This window comes from Mastomys coucha, unplaced genomic scaffold (genome assembly GCF_008632895.1).
Source record: "Mastomys coucha isolate ucsf_1 unplaced genomic scaffold, UCSF_Mcou_1 pScaffold18, whole genome shotgun sequence".
NCBI classification, from domain to species: Eukaryota; Metazoa; Chordata; class Mammalia; order Rodentia; family Muridae; genus Mastomys; species Mastomys coucha.
Genome location: NW_022196900.1, coordinates 46,256,785 through 46,274,540, shown reverse-complemented (window position 1 = coordinate 46,274,540; position 17,756 = coordinate 46,256,785). Strand labels below are relative to the sequence as shown.

Below are 17,756 nucleotides of genomic sequence, written 5' to 3'. Positions count from 1 at the left end.
TCACACCAGTTTGGCCCAGAGCAGAGCCTTGGAGAACATCTGTTGGAAAGAGTAGAATATTGGCAGGAGATGGAGAAGGGGAGGAAAGGAAGCCATGCCTTTTGCCATGGAGGTTAGCAAACAGTAGTGCTGAAAGGGAGTAAGGCCTTTAGAGAGAGAAAGAGAAAAGCATGGAGGGTCAAGGAAGGCAATGCTTAGGCTTCTGGACAGTTACTGAAAGAAAAGTAGGAAAAGGAGAAGTTATTCTTAGAGAAGCAGGAAGGCTTAGCAGTGTAGCCATGAGGGAGGCTCCGGAAGCAGCTGTTGAAAGTGAGGGGCTGTGGGAAGGGAAAGCACATTACCTCACTAAGGGGGATAATTATTCCTCTCATTTCTTTATCATGTCATCTGATAAATCAGCTTGGGGGGGAGTGGCTAGGTGATTGACAGGCCCAACTAGACTGATTTTTCTCTCCTGCATCTGTGTGTGTTAAAGGGTCAGATTCTCTAAAATTGGAGTTACAGGCAGTTGTGAGCTGCCATGGGGGTACCAGGAATTGAACCCTGGTCCTCTGGAAGAGCAGCCAGTGTTTTGACCACTGGACCATCTTTCAAACTCTTTGGATTGATTCTTAAGGGAGGGAAGAGCCTTGTCTAATGTTCTGCTTTTTGGAGACGATCAGCTGTTTCCACCAAGCACAGGTATAGCTCCGCCTTTTGACAGAAGGGATGAGGAGGAACACTCGTGAGGCTTTCCTTTCTAGTGTCGCAGGAAGGGTCTAGGATGGACCTCAATGGACTTCAGGATTCTAATCCTCGTACTTACCCAACACTCTTCTTCTTCCACTGCAAGAGCTGAGACCCTGAGATCATGGGCTGAAATTGCCCCAGAGGTCTAGTTCCAAAGCTGTTCACCAGAGGTGATTGGCGTCTGCACTGGGGTTTAGGTTGTACACTAACGCATGAAGCTCAGGAGAAGGGAGATAGCAAACCAGAACCCTTATCTGGCATTCCCAGCCTGAGACCAGGACAGGGCCAAGGACACGTACAGCTTCTGACCAAGGCTCACAGTGGAACTCCTGTGTTGGGGATCTGGAATCTGCCCCATCATTGTCTACCTCTGGTTTCTTGAAAGGGCAGTTGGGTATGGTGACCCTCAGAAGGGTTGGACACCGAAGCCATTTATTATGGTACAGACTATTTTAAACACTTCCATAAGCAGTGTGACAAGTGACAGTTGAATACCAGCCATGCTTGTGTGCAATTTTATGACCCACATTTTTTGTTGTTGTTGTTGTTTTTGTTTTGTTTTGTTTTTGTTTTTGTTTTTGTTTTTTTTTTCGAGACAGGGTTTCTCTGTGTAGCCCTGGCTGTCCTGGAACTCACTCTGTAGACCAGGCTGGCCTCAAACTCAGAAATCCACCTGCCTCTGCCTCCCAAGTGCTGGGATTAAAGGCGTCCACCACCACTGCCCAGCGATCCACATATTTCGATTAAGTAGTTGAGGGTGATCTTTTAAGTTTTGACATGTACATGGTGTAATAGAGGAAAGGAAGGTTAAACTGAATTTTCATAGCAGCACCCAGCCTGCATCACATTTTGGAGGACATGGATTTTCAGACTGCATGTTCTCCTGTCAAGAAAGTAACTAACCAAACTCTCCATGTGTCTTTTGTAGGCGGCATCGCTGTCCACATCTCCCGACGAAGATTTATGATAAAACAGATCAACCACATCTTCTCTCTGAGTACACCGAGAATTATCCCATCTATGAGTCTTACCTGCCTAGAAATTCCCTCAAGCCCGAGCGATGCTACCGGAAGGCATCCATACCAATGGAAGGCCTGACCACATTCAGGTGAGGGCAAATATTTGCTAGTAAACAAATGGATGACCTGAAACTAGTAACACATAGTGTCGTGTTAAGGTAACAGCATGCGGTGTGGAATGTGACATTAGTGCCTTAATGTTAATGTACTTGATAGCTCTGAAAGAGATTCTTGTAGTTGTTAGCTTTCTTAACTATTCCCAAACATTCTCTTACTGATAATTCTTGCTTCTTAGAGTAGGGGGTCAGGAGGCTAAATTGGCCTGTCTAATTAAAGGTGGTTAAGTTAAATATTAAACTGGAAGGAGAGGGCCTGCTGCTAGAAAAGGAATTTTTGATTTTGTGGAAGGTTCCATAACAACTTGGCTGGAAAACAAAGACTGGTAATAAAGAATGGGCCCTTCTATTGTGGTGCTATGGATTTTGAATTAGAGACTCCACAAGTATTCAAGATATGCAAAGAACATACTTAATTTTCAGTTGATCCTGCTATCCTCCAGTTGATTTCCAAGTTGAGATTGTTAGGATCTAGGGCCATGTAGACATGGAGCTGCCTTTATTAGTGTCACGGAGATCCCTGTTGCCAGGGGCCGGGGAAATGCTCAGTCTGAGGGTTCTGTGCTCACAAGACTATGTATTTTCCATCAGCAGTTTGGTTTGAGGCCTCCTGGTGGTGATGCCTGGCTTAGTGATCTGTGGCGTTAGGAACATCTTTGAAGGCAATTGGATAGGATTTCAGCTCCAGCCAGTCAGCCTCTAGCAGAAACCTGAACTTTGATGTGTTCCTGGTCTCCCTATTCCTCATATCCAAAAGACAGGATTTCTGTGCCGTGGAGCTGACAGTGTACCCCATTTGTTCCCTCACAGCACTTAGATAGCACAGATGCCTGGACAACCTGCTGAATGTCCTCCTCTGGCTCACCCATTGCATTGTAGTTTTGTGTGGTTTTAATAATGATTCCAGCTGGCCCAAGGTGGAGCATGAAATCTTTTTCCCAAAATAATGGAAACTTCCTCTCTTGAGATTTTGACTTGTAAGTGTTCTTATCTAAAAACCATGTCTAGGTTAGGGCAGGAGGTCATCTAAGGGGAGGAATGAAGCTAAGGGATTTCTGAGCTTGGTAGGAACTACTGGACAGGGACATCTTGAGAATGACAGGCAGCTGAGGGATTTGTCTGATGCCTAGCAGTTATTGTACATAACCTAGTTTAAGGACAACGGTTCTAGGTCCTGGTACATTTGAACTGTATAACTTATAGCTGCTTTTTTCAACCTACAGCTTATTAAATGATGTGAATCTGAACCTTACAGTTTGGGTTTCATTTTGCTAAGATAACATTATCTCCAGGGCTCTAGAGCTCGCAGCAAAGACTGTGGGCTATTCCTGAGCTTTGCTTCTCATTCTGGGAGACCACAGGCCACACCAAGGAAGCGTCCTGTGCGCATGCGTGATGCAGTGGTTAGCAAGGGATTAAGTGTAACATTGGGAGCAGACTTCAGACTTCATTTTCTACGCTCAGATGCAGCAGTTCTCATCTCTTTACACCCAGTTTTCAAGAAAAGAAGAATACTTTATTGTGAGATCAAAAGCACTAACTTCCAGCAGCGTTATGATGGAAATGTATTTTCTGTTCTGGAAGTTTAGGGAAAATCATTGAGGCTTGATTGTTGAGAGCTGCTCTTGTTCACGTCTAAATCTTAGGAGAACAAACACATATCCGTCTTCTGAGGCAGAATCCCTGTCCCACTGCCCAGCTCTGAGGCCCTTCATACTTTCCTCCTTCCTATCATAAAATTAATCTCTGACCTGAGCTAAGTTATCTTCGTCCGTGTCATTTATAACAATAAACCCATCTCCCAGCAGGTGCCCCACCTCAGCCAGAGCCACACTAACAATAAATCCAGTTTATATCAAGAGGTCCCTAGTTACTGAAAGAATTTCCCATACTATTAAGGATTACAGGGCTTTAAAAAAGAGAAAGGGGTGGGATCCAGTTACTAATGGCGAGGGAGCAGACCTGGGAGCTGGGGTATACTTGGGTCACAGGGTACTTGCTTATCACCTGTGAGGTCCTACGTTCAAGCCCGAAGCCTGAGGTTTCTGGGAAAGCTGATGCGGGATTTCTTCCCTTTTATCTTCCCTCGGAAGGGAAGCCAGGCACAAACTCTAGTGGCAGCTGCTCTGCTGTACCTCACTCCCATTGCTGTCTCATTTCACAGCCTGAGGAAAAGCTGAGCTACCTTCAGGAATGCAAGGCAGCCTGTCTCCCTGGAGGCTTTTAGGGGATGGGATGTGTCATCTGCACGGATTGTCACCCCTCGGCTCCCATGGCACTTCATTCATTTCCTTATCTACAGGTGGATCCTGTATAGTGTCTGAGGCTGGACACAGGGCTCCCACCTGCTGCATGAAAAAGTCATTTGGTGTCCCGGCTTGGCTGAGTTTGGTGATTAAGTCCAGACACAAAAACCACCTGGCTTCTGGAAAGGTTATCATCCCAGCACGAGGCCTGATTACAGCTGCACACAACTCTTACTGACTATAAATTGTGGGGATTTAAAGCAGGTGTCAGAAGGGGAATGCCTGCAATTTCCAGTCCTTTTTACTGGAAAAATCTCTATTTTTTTTCTCTTTTAAAAAATTTGCAGCCTTTGGTAATTCTCTTGGAGGGGACTTGCCTTTAGTTTACCTAGATCCAACATCAAGTTCCCATTAGGCTGCCCCTGGATGAAAACTTGGGCCCCCACTTGGGACAGTATTTCTGTTGCTTAAGCCAGCTTTAGCAGTGTTACATAGCACCCTAAAAGGGAGTGAGATGTGGGCAGAGTGCATTGGAGGCCCATCCGTGCATGGGGAAGGATGGGGGTGGGGAGGGAGGAGGAGGAGGAGGAGGGCTTAAAGGTAGGGGGTGGTGGGGTGGATTGCTAGTATAGACTCTTGCTTATTGATAAGGCTTATTGCTAAATTGGCGAGATTAAGAATGGAAGCGTAAGAGAGAAAGGGCATTTGGTACCCCTTTCCAAAGCCAGGAAGGATGCAAGAAATGGTAATGAGTTGTCTTGACATGCTGGTCAGACTGTGTGGGTTTCTTTGTGGATTCTCTGTTACTCAATGCTGCAGTTATCCAGCTGAATTGGTAGGGATGAGGGTGGGGCAGAGGATTGATGAAGACAAGACAAGGGTCTGAGCACTAGGCTTGCCTGGGGCACCTGAGAGCCTTGGCTTTGTTGATGTGCACCCTTGATTGACTTTGTGGACAATTTGTCCATTATTTCATTAAGAATCTATGTTCCTGTTCATCTGCTTCTCTGCCCTATTCTCCCCCTTTTGGTTAGATTCGGTAGCTTTAGTCCCTCTATCTTCATGTTCACTGACGACGTCTTCCTCCTCTCTTTAAGCCCAGTGAATCATTTTTTTTTTCTCCCTCAGATCATGTAATTTTTAGATTTTTTTTTTTTTTGAGATGAGGCCTCACTCAGAATCACAGGCTGGCCTAAACTGATGATCAGACTCTCATTCTCCATCGGAGTGCAGGAATTTGGGGATTATGGGGATGCACCACCAGGCCTGGCTTTAGCGTTCTGAGTTTCCCTTTGTTTCTTTTTGGATAAAAGCTTTTATTTCTTTTGTGTCATTTTCTAGCTCTTGGTTTATTATGGTTTATAATGACCTTATTTTGGCCTTTCTCATGAAGCATAGTGAAAATAGCTGCTCTGAGATCTTTGCTGGGTTCAACATCTGCTCTGCTAGAGGCACATGGGTTGTGTTTTCCTGCAGGGTGTTAAGAAGTTTTGCTTTGCTTCTGGACAGTATTGTGAATGTTGCATTTGGAGACTCTGGATCGTTTCCCTCTCCACATTCTTCTGAAAAGCATGTTTGTTTGTTTGTTTGTCTATTGGACAGGTAATTTGAGTAGGCTCGAAGTGTGAACTCTCCACATCTTGGGTAGCAGCCCAGCCAATTCCATTTCAATTCAGTTATCCTTGACTCAGAAGCCTGCTTCTGGTGTGTGGACCGAGCAGGGGTCTAGGCCTAGTGACATACAGAACTTTGGCTTGAGCACCTTTCTTTCCAAGATTGCCTCATTTTGCTTTTCTGTTTTTTTTAGTGAACAGAAAGAATCTGGCAAAGGCTGGTTTTAGCTGCCCCATCTGGTACAGGCTGGTGACTGCCTTCAGGCTGAAGCTGTGACTCACAAGCAGTTCATGGAAACTGAAGGAGCAAAGACTCAGCCAGGGCCATTTCTTCTCCCACCTGCTGGCGCTGCCCTAGAAACCTACTGGCTGGGCCGACTCTAGTCCCTCTGAGTAGTTTAAATATGGTTTCTCCTAGGCTACATGGAATGGTGACAGATGTGAGCTTCTACCTCAGCAGGGTTTGAGAAGCTGAGAATAGAGGAGAGATAATACTGTGTAATTTGAATCCTGGGTGGTTGCACTAGCTTCTACTGGCTTCAGCGATGATGCTGGAGTCAAACTTTGTAGTTCTGCTGAGAGATCTTTCTCAGTGTTCTGAAAAAGGCCTTCCAGATCTGCCTGAGATGACAAAATGGCTTCCTTAGAAGGTGTCTTCTGACCTGGGGAAGTTTGAAAATTACATATGGAGATAATAAAATAAACAAATAAGGCAAAAAGTACCTGCCCACCTGGACAAGAGGAGATGATTAAGTGACCAAGTCAGAAGAAGAGGGTTAACTGAGGACAAAGAGAAAGATATGAAAACAGGCATCTGAGGATAGGCTCCTCGACTGATTTATCTATGCAGGAGGCTAATGATGAGAGACATAGATTGGCTCTGACATGCCTTGGCTAGTACACACAGTAGAGTCATGTTCTGTGGTTGGAGAATGTGTGTGAGGAGGGAAATCAAGTAGACCCTTTCTAGTGGAGAGAGGAGATTAGGAGAGGCTCTGAAGAGAAGAGTTTCTCTCCCTCTGTATATTTTTAAAATATATAAAATATTTTGTTTTAAAAATTATAAAATATTCTGAAGGCTCTGCCAGAGCCTGACCAATACAGATGTGAAGGCTTGCAGCCAACCATTGGACTGAGCACAGAGTCCCCAATGGAGGAATTAGGGGAAGGACTGAAGGAGTTGAAGAGGTTTGTAAACCCATAGGAAGAACAATAATATCAACCAACCAGACCCCCCAGAGCTCCCAGGGGACTAAACCACCAACCAAAGAGTACACACGGAGTGACCCATGGCCCCAGCTGCATATGTAGCAGAGGATGGCCTTGTCGGACATTAATTAGAGGAGAGGCCCTTGGTCCTATGATGGCTTAATGCCCCAGTGTAGGGGAATGCCAAGGCCGTGAGGCTGATGGGGGAGTAGGTGGAGAGGGATGAGATAGGGGGTTTATGGAGGGGAAACTGAGAAGGGGGAGAACATTCAAAATGTAAAAAGTAAAATAACCAATTAAAAATTATAAAATATTTTATTTTTCTTTAAAATATGGGGGACTGGGGTAAGTTTAAATACTGGCAGAAAGGAGACAGTTGGGGGAAGATATAGATATAGGCTAGGAGGTGGTCTGTGGATGAAGAGCTCAAGTAGGCGATTTAGGGAAAAGGTAACAGTCTGCTTTGGCAAATAGGAAGCCACCCCCACCCACTAGGACAGAGTACATTTTAACATGATTGATTCCCTGGCGGCTACTATAATAATTTCTGAAATTTGCATAAATATTAAACTATTAAAAAAAGTAAATGTTGCTTGGCTCCTGTGAAAATTCTCCATTCCCCACTTCCAGGCAAATGGTTTTCGTTAGCAATTCTGTAATTTCTCCTTTCCTTTTTCCCTGTTCATGCCCAACACCTTTCTTTAGCGTAGCCAAATGATTTGAAATGAAATTGCTATAACTTCCCCAGCAGGGCCACTTTAACCAGTACTTAATTCTAGTTTAACTCTTGGCTTTCCTTGCTGGGTAGCTTTTATAGCTACCTACCTAAAGAAAACTTAGATCTTTGACCTTTTTTTTTTCCTCTTTATTCATTCAGAGTCACAGTGAGGCTAAACACTGGGGAATGTACCACAGGAAGAGAGAAGCCATTGAATGTTGAAAAACAAGTTGTTAAATTTAAGCAATTTCTGGGTAGAATAAAATAAAGTTTTTTTTTTTTCCTTCATGAACTTGAAGGATGTAAGATTATGTGAGATTGGGGACAGGCAGTTAGGCTGTGGCTGATGATAGGTTTCAGTGAATGTTCCCAACATAAAAATCTAATGAGGAAACCCATACATTCTGATAAATTTCATTTGGAAGCCATGGTGAGTATTTTTGAGCAGATAAAAATGAATCAAACTTCAAACTTAAAAACGATCTCCTCAAGGTGAGAGGCTTCTCCTCCCCCTAATTATTTGCCTTCTCTATAGCTGGTTAATGAATTCAAATAAAGCTTAACATTTATAACGGGATTTGATTCTTTTGTATGGGAGGAGATTCAGTAATGAATCCATTCCCTAAACTTAGTGTGAAGTTTTGTGTGTCTGCTTCTGTCTTTGAGGAGTGACTTGAGGCTAGCCCCTGAGCTGCTGTGTTTCTGAGCATTATTGCTTAGCGGCCTTCTGTAGGTGAACAGTAGGTGGGGGCATTGAGCCTGCTTCAGCTGTTAGTCTGCAGGTCTGGATACCCTTGGAAGATGGCATCTTGGAGGAGAAGTAGGCTTTTTAAGGTAGTAATAGAGCTCTGGGGTGGGAGGCCTCAGCATGCAAGCTTGGACAACTAAGCTTTTTAACGATGGCTTTTGGTACCTTCTGCCATTTCTCAGAAGTGCAGAGGGTCCATAGCCTGGTTAGCCATCACTGAACATACATAAGGTGGCCTCAAAATCCCACTCTGGTCCTAGGAGCCGAGAAACTTCAGCTCTTGTTACGTATTTTCTCTTTGGATGGTGACCTTTAGAAGGAAGATAACTCTCAGGTTAACTGATTTTTAGATGGGATTTTAGCCATTTTCATTGGTCCATACAGCTCATGGAGGCTTAGTGTTTCCTAATGTCTTGCTGCAATTGGTTGAGTTGTGAGCAGTTATAACCTTAATCTAAGAAGGTTAAAAGTGTGAACCTGACCCTTGGTTTCTTATTAGCTTCTTGTCAGCCTGTTTATTCCATAATTCCCATCTATATAATTGACTTCCAGATGCTGGGGTCCCTTAGCTTCTATCCCTTTACTGTTAGCCCACAGTGAGGCGGCTAGGAAGGCAGGTCAGGCTGCAGTTGTTGTTCTTGCTACTAAGATATATTTTAAGATGTACCAAGAGGATGTTATAGGAGTTCAGGGGAAGCATCTCCCATTTCCCACTTGCAGTCCCAAGGAGACTAATTCTCATGCTTCCATGCTCCTTCATCCCACCAAGCATGCTCAGGACCTGCTTTGGGTTTATGGACAGCCCCGTGTATAATTCATGCAAGACAGTTTACAGTGGAGCGTGTTACCCTTGCTACTCAAGCATGGCTCGGTAATGCTGTCCCAGGTTTCAGCCTGGAAGTAGGTTTTATTAGTGTTTAGCCTAATGTTTCCTGTCTGGAAATCTCTCCCTTCCATTGACAGAGCTGTTCACTCAAGTACCTTTAAAGGAAAAATTCTGCTTTTCCCTTGTCCTGCTTGGCTAAATGGGACTCAGGAAAAAGCAGTTAGTCTTTGGAGGAACTGGGCTTATGGAGAAATAGGCAGTAGAGACTGTTGCAGTGGGCAGGAAAGCCCAACTCAGCTGGGTATGGCCAGTGGGATGGGTAGGTGCCACCTGGGCCTTCATAAATGAGGGATGGTTTGGGAAGTGATTGCTTTGGCAAACAGCATCCTGTCTTTTCCATTTTACTGTTTTTGCTGCTCTTTGACATAATGGGGGCACTGACAGCAGTAGGTAGCAAAGAAGTAAGGACTTTGTGTGTCTATGACATTTTTTTTTCTCTTCTGGGTTTTCTTATTAGTAGAAGAAGTTCCTGAGAACACAGAAAGGTGAGTGTATCTGAAAAACAGATGCTAACCCCACATGAGGGGTTGGATGGAAGACAGGTGGGAGATTCACTACAGTAGAGCCTTTCTTCTCAGTAAGCTCTGTGGTGGACACGTGGTATAGGTAGGGGTGGGGAGTAAGTCAGGTGACAGGTGTGGGACAAACTAAATTACACAGGAGAGCTGGGTTTTATCTGGAAGACATTTAAAGATGCTGGGCAAGCTGATCTGATCTTTTACCCTTTTTATTCTGGACGTACCAGGGCATTGAAGCAGAAGAAGGAAGATCAGGGAAGGTTGTCACATGGCCCAAGTAAAAAAAGGTCCAGGGTCTGGACTAAAGGGGAAAGAAAAACCAATAAAGTAGAGGGGTTGCTCCTGGTGAATGACACAGACAAGGGATCAAACATGGGCAAAAAGTCAATTGTAGTGACATGTTCTATAGTAGAAGAGAGGAAAATAGAAGGTAAGGAGATTGAGTAGAATGTTGGTTAATATAAGCCAAGGGGACACTTTTTCTGAGCAAGGACCCCAATGATGTGTGCTTATTCTTCTCCTAGGAGAGATTTTGGGCTTCACAAAATGTTACCCGTGAAATTCTACCAGCCTGACCCATATGCTCCGAGTCAAGAGACTATGGATTTACTCACAACGTATAAACATGATTTTAACTACCTCCCTACCTGTCCAGTTGGCCTCATCAAACCTCGGGACAGTAAATTTCCGAATGGTGACAAGATACAGTATCTGCCTACCTACAAAGGTGAGAAAAGGATTAATGAGAAGACAGGCCAGGTCTACAGACCCACCAAGACATGGGTATATGCACATTACCTTAGGTCAAAGGTCAAGAAACCACTACCTGCAGGCTAAATCCAGCTATCAGCCTACTTTTGTACATATGGGAAGCTAAGACTGGCTTTATAATTTTCAATAACTGAAAAAAATTATTTTAGGACATGTTGAAAATTACAATATTTGAAGTTGACTGTTGGCGGGTACATTATATTGGAACATGGTCATGGCCATTCTTTTATGTTTCTGCTATAACAGCTTCTATGCTACAGTGGTAAAGCTCCGTGATCATGGCTGGGGCTCCACAGGTGGCAGAAAAGTGCAGTATCTTGACCTTTTAGAATTTATGGTATGATCCTTGTTTGATTTGTCTTCTGTTTGACTCTTACAATGGGGAAATCTGTTCAAACTTAAGCTAATTAGGAATCTACAGTTTCCTTGTTTTCATCCAACTACAAGAAATTTGAATGTAACATACAGAAAGTGAATGCAGTATGGTTACATAGAACCAGAAAATACTACATCTACAGGAGTAGAACACGACCATTGTGGGTTTTTTTTTCCATGCTGGGTATAGAAAACAGGTCCTCCCAAATGCCAGACAAATTAACTGAGCTACATTTCTTGCCCCATTATACCATATCTTAGCAATTTAATACCATAAATTAGTTTTGCCAGTTTAAAATTTTTATGTTTGATTGATTCTTTTGAAAATATCCATATTTTAAATCTACATAATAATTATACCCATTTATAGGGCATGGGTTGGCATTTTAGCAATATTTGCATTGCATAAAGTTTTCAAAAAATATATTTACTTTTAATTTATGTATTTAGTTTACTTTTGATTTGTGTATATGTGTATATCTGTGTTGAGAATAAGGCGTGTATAGGCATGCTCATGGAAGCCAGATGGGTTTTGTAACTCTCGGAATTGATGTTATAGGTGGTTGTATTCTACAGATACTGGGAACCAAACTATGTCCTCTGGAAGAGCATACATCTCTTTAGCTCCCACTTTTAAGATTTATTATTATTATTATTTTTTTGGTGTAAGGTTTTTGTTCTAAGTGTGCTATGTCATAAACACAGACTTATTTGTGTCTCTTCTTAGTGCTAACATTTATTGAAAACCAAACCATAAGCCACTTTGGATTGATTGGTTGCACATGGCCAATTTGTCTTGACTTCCCTTTGAATCTGGCCAGAGAAAACACAGTGTCTTTTATTCCAATCCAACTATGACTATTAACTCTCAGGTCATTCATTACATATCACCTAGCAATTGCATCTCTCGTCTATGTAGGTTTAAGAGGGGCTGCAAAAGAGCTAAGGATGCCATAGATTTCAAAGGGGCCTTACAGGGGCAGGGAGCGGTTGTAGGTGCAGAGACTCTCTGAAGTAGTTAGATACAATATTAACCAGTCCAACTGGAGAGTGGCTACAAGGTCTGCAGAACTGAGCTACACTGATGTGGGAGCTGTAGAGATGCAAGGCAGTAGAGGCCAGGTGCGGCATTGAGTCCTGATGGTAGACAGGATGGATGGATGGATGGATGGATGGACAGACTGGGAGGTTTAGTTGACCTCATCAAGCAGTGGGGACCACGCTGAGCTTGAAGTCTAGGAGACAAGTTGGAGTCCTCTGTTGGTGGAACTCTTGAAGGACATCCTGAGTGGTCTGATGAGAGGTGTGTGGAGCCATTGTCATTGGAGTGTCATGGATCCTATCCTTTTGGTGTTCAGGTAAGGCTATTACACTCTGTTCATCTTTATATGTTTGCTAAGTTCTTAAGTCTGTTTTTCTGATTTTTTAAAAAAGATTTATTTACTTTTACTTTATGTATATGAATGATTTGCCTGCGTGTATGTATGCTCATCATGTGGGTGATGGGCACAGAATGCAGGTGCTCTGGATGAGTAGCCAGTGTTGTTTACCATGGGGCCATCTCTCCAGCCCCCTGATGTGGTTTTAGTACATCCATGTGCTCCTACATTCCACACTACTTTGGTAAGTTTATAGGTGGCAGGTTGTCATTTGTGTATCTTGGTTACTGCTGGACAATTGTCTACAAGAACAAGAGAGTGCAGGGTCACCCTCTGCACTCAAAATGGACTCAGCTGCTGCTTTGTAAAGTATCACCTAGGGCAAGGCACGGCCTAGAGAGTAACCCTGATCTCTACAGTTTTAATCAGGGTAGCATATCTATCTCAAACATCTCTTTAGGGTAAGGTGCTCAAAATTGACTTTATTCTTGCATTTTTAGTTAGCATATATTAATTGCATAAAGAAATGGGTTTCATTGCAACACTTTTCATACATGTATGCCATACTCTGACTGTGTTCCCCCCTCTCTTTTGTTATCCTCCCTTGTCAATGTCTTCCTCTCCTACTGGGTCCTCTGACTCTTCCAAATAGTTCCCTTTCTTTTTCCCTGACACTTTTGAAATCTGCACCTTTTATTTGGTATCTGTACTAGGTATCATACTAGGCATGATATAGGAATATAATGACCAACCCTTGACCTTTTAGGAGAGAGACAAGCTATGTAGTCCTGAGGACTGGGGAGGTAGAGAACCAGTCCACGTTTGTGGCACACAGCCACAAAGCCTGAGGTCAGGGAGTGAGAAGCTGGGTTTATCACCAGTGGCTCTTCATGCTTGTGATGCACACTGTTGTCCCAAGTAGACAAGCTAAACAGTTCACGTGGGACACTATAGGGGCTCTGTGGGGCTGTATTGAAGGTTTTTTTTTTTTTTTTTTTTTTTTTTTTTTTTTTTAATCAAACCAAGTGTGCAGGCTGGAGGTGGCGGTGGCAGAGGAGATGGGAGGCTGTAGTGATGGAAGAATCTTCCCAAAGGGGTTGCAACTGATGTGTCAGGGAATCCACAGGGTTGCATGCTCTCACAGTCCTAGAACTGCTCTTGAGGTGGCCTGTACTCTGCCCTTTTCACTTACTCATCTTCTATGTCCCCTTCTTCTGTTCTACAGATACCTCTATCAAGCCAGATTCTGAATGTTGCTATAATCTGAAATACTCTACCTACAAAGGGTTTGTAAACCCCAATATCCTATCTTTCTGGCTTGCTCTCTTGTCTACACCTGTGACGACTGTCCTCCGTATTACTGGCACTTCTGGTTCATTGATACTTCGGCCCTTTCTCCACCATCAGCCATCTGTCTGTCTCTCCCATGTAGCTTCCTGTCTGATATTTCACTGCAACTCACTTTTTAACCAATGTCTCAAACTTTCTCCCTTCTCTTGTATTGTTGCTTCCTCTAGCAGAATTCCAACCCCACCTCCTTATGGTGCCTTGACTACGCACTTGAACATGGCTCTGGCCTTTCATCTCACATCCATTCTGAAGCTTCATTTGAGCCACAAAGCCTTAGAAAATTAGACCTTGTCATCAGCTGGTTAAGTCCCCTGGGTTGTTGTGGTTCTTAAGGTGTTACATCTTTACCAGCTCTTCTGCAGCAATGCAGGTTCTGGCACCTGCTTGCCTGGGCCCCTCAGCTTCAGCCTCTGGTACCTTTCTCAGTTCCCTTCTTCCCTTTTCTGCCAGAGGACACTGTCAATGTGGTTCCTCTGTGGGGCATACCCTTCCTTCAGTAATGGCTGCAATGACATGCTGTCAGAGGATTTCCTGGACCCCTACCGTACCCCAGCACCACACTTGTAATTGTTGTGCAGGCTTGTATTAAAATGTTTGCTTGCATAGACCAGAAGGGTTCTCTCTCCATCCAAATTATTTTGTACTTTTTTACAATTTGTTTTAGTTTTTATGTTTGAGAGAAATCTATATATAAGTCTTGTTATGTAGACTTGGCTGGCCTAGAACTTTCCATTTAGACCAGGCTGGCCTTCAACTCATAAAGATCTGTCTGCCTTCACCTGTGCTGGACTTAATGGCATGAATCACCATATCCAGGTATTTTTTACAAATTAAAAATAAAACAAAATCACATAATTTTTCCTTTCTCATTTCTTCCCTCTAATTTCTTCAACATTTTTCCTTACTCCCTCTCAAATTAATGATATCTTTTTCTTTAACTATTATATATTATATATTAATTAACTATATATTTATTGTATATCATCTATTATATATTACATTATGTACATACACAAATACAACTTGATGAGTCTGGCAATATATAATATCCATATATATCTCCATCTCCACATGTATGAATGATTTTTCAGGGATGGACATTTGGTATAGAACAACCAATTGGGGGCACCTCCCTAGGGAAAATGATTGTCCTTCCCTCAGCTATCATTAGTTGCATGTAGTTCTGTATTTAGGGCTGGGGCTCAGGAGGTTTCCCTCTTCTAATTAGCATGTTCATTGGTGTTATCATTGCTCAGGTCTTATTTAGATAGCCATATTGTTGAAGTATCCTTGGTGGTGTTTCCTTGTCATTTCCAGGAGAGAGAACTCTTGCAGCAGACTTCCTGGTCCTCTGGCTCTTCTACCCTCTCTTCTGTGATATCCTCTGGTTCTTAGGAGCAGGAATCATGTCGTAGATGTATCAGTTGGGGCTGGCCACCCCATGATCACTTGCTTTCTGCCTTTTGGGCAGTTTTGGTTTTCCATAATGGTCTCTATCTGCTGCAAAGAGAAGCATCTTGGATGAGGACTGGAGAGTATGTTTATCTGTAGGTATAAGGATAAGTAATTTTACGGTAATTATACTGGCTTTGTAAGGTGGCTGTAGAAGGTTCTCCTCTTTAGATACATAATTTTACCAGTCAAGGTAGTTGGCCAGATTTCTATTACCAGGCATGATATATCTCCTGGGAGTGGACCTTAAGTTCAATTAGACAGCTGTTGATTAGTACTAAGAAGTGAATGTGCTGGGTGGTGGTGGCGCATGCCTTTAATTCCAGCACTTGGGAGGCAGAGACAGGCGGATTTCTGAGTTCGAGGCCAGCCTGGTCTACAGAGTGAGTTCCAGGACAGCCAGGGCTACACAGAGAAACCCTGTCTCGAAAAACCAAAAAAAAAAAAAAAAAAAAAAAAAAAAAAAAAGTGAGTGCTACTATTATGCATTTAGGGATATCTTTTTATGCTGGTCACTGGTTGTGGTTCATAGGCATCATAACTGGGTGTAGATATTGGCTCCTTCCCTCCACTGGCAGCCTACATGGGACCTTCCTAGACTAATCACAGGCATGCCCACAGGCTAATCTGATCTGGACATATACATATATACACGTATATACTCTTATACACATCTGCATATTTCATTGAGACGGTCTTCCTAGGAGATTCTGTATTGTGTCAAGTTGACAATTACAAGTAACCATCACTGTTTCCTCAAAGCGTAGTGGAAAGGTGCTTTTCAAAGGAGTCAATATAATCAATGCATCACGAGGCTGTGTGTGCCTCTATAGGGTATGCTCATTTTCTGTTTCAGCCAGTGTTTGCCTGAAGATGGAAATGGGGTATTTCAGAACCTGGGAAGGCAGGACAGCTGAGCAAATGTGGAGCAAGCAGAGGAAGAGGCAGTAAGGCACTCAGATAGGGTGGGCTCAACTCCAAATTCTCCTTGCCTCTATGTGCTTTGTGGGTGCCCTTGCTCTCAGTGGCATTACAGGCTTTGCAGAGGAACTTACTGCTCAGTGTAGTCTTCACAAGAAAACTACACCGACAGGTCTGGGGATGAAGGCTGTGCCTTGCTTTTCTTAGGCAGTAGCAAGGATGGAGAAAGTCCTGTGGTGTTACTCAGAGAAAACTCTTCCCTACTGCCCCCAACAAACTATTCTTTCCTCAAAATAAATATACAGAAATTATAAAAATAAATAGGCTTCAGTCTGTTCTACCTCCAGCTTTCCTACATGCTTCTGTTGTCTATGCAGTTTCACCTCAGACTTCCCCTATAAAACCATAGACATTCCGCTGCTGGAACTAACCTTGGCTTACAGTAAGAAGTCCAGGCCTACGTTTTCCTATTTCCCCCTTAATGTTTAGACACCTGTTAACCATAGTCTGGTGAGAGTCCTGCCTCATTCCAGGATGGTATTTTTTTGTGTTGTCTCATACAGGTGACAGAGAAGGAATAAAGTGCCTGAGCGAGTTCCCTTTAGCCCTTTTAAGGGACTACTCCATTCATGAGGACAGAGTCCTCAAGACTGATCACTTCTCTGAACAGGCCCCTTCTCTTTATATCACTACAGTGGAAACTAAATTTACCATTTGTATTTGGAGTGGAAGGTGTGATTCAAATTATAAAAGGCACTTACGTTTTTAAAAACGTGAGTAGTTGATTCGATCTCCTCTATGACACTACGACTTCCAAAGCGCTGCCTTAAATTCCCTATACTCAGTCTTATCATTTTAGCACAGGGACCTCAGGAGAGGGACCTAAGGGAAAGAATAAATGAATGGATAATTCTGAACCACTGCTAACAGCACTGTAGATGACAGTCCATGCTTCAGATAACTATATTCAGATCCCAACCCTGCCAATTACTTCACAGGCCCCCCGCCAGGAGCCACAGTGAGATCTGGGGAAGGTGCATGACATTTACCCTGCCCTTGGGTCAGTCCTAAACCACTTTCCGCACGTAGGAGACATCATACCCTAGCTTCATTTCTTGGTTTATTGACCCTCGAGTGACTTCTGTGAAAATTTGCTGCCTTAGTAACTCTTTCTCAGTAATCTTTACAATTTCTGGCCACGTATTACTGTCTGTCTTTCCAAAGAGGGCTCTCAGGGACAGAAACCGAAGACCAAATCTGTGCATTTCAATGCACGCCATTTATAGTTTGCTTATATATTTTGTTTATTTTAGTTCTGTGAGAAGAAATATTTGAAACTTTTCTACTCATGACTAGTATATTTATTGTGGTGAAAAGAAGAAAAAAAAGAAAGAAAGTAGAGAAAAAAGAAAGGAGGAAGAGAAGGTAAGGAGCCCACTGATTCTCAGCAGCATTTGGTTGTAATTTGTGACATTTTCAAAACACTGGGCAATTGAAAAGATGGAGAGTGTAATTACTTGATGCTCAGCTTTAGGCTTCATTAAATCTTTTTTTTTTCCTTGGGCATTATTATTGAATAGAGTCCCCTTTAAAGAGGTTCTTGCCAATTACCCACATGACACTCTGGCCTTGAAGGGCTTTACTGGTGTGTGAATAGTTTGTCCTGTGGAATTCTGAGGTTTTTCGAAGCCTTGTGGAGGTTTTTT

At 43.1% G+C, this 17,756-nt stretch overlaps 1 protein-coding gene across 1 annotated transcript in view; it reads left to right on the top strand.

Moving 5' to 3' along the window:
* Window positions 1–17,756, top strand: part of Saxo1 (stabilizer of axonemal microtubules 1) — a 107,015-nt gene that overhangs the window by 74,823 nt on the left and 14,436 nt on the right. The window contains exons 2-3 of the mRNA XM_031377800.1: window positions 1,658–1,837; window positions 10,327–10,529. Of these exons, the coding sequence (XP_031233660.1) occupies window positions 1,658–1,837; window positions 10,327–10,529 (383 nt within the window). The remainder of the gene's footprint in view (window positions 1–1,657; window positions 1,838–10,326; window positions 10,530–17,756) is intronic.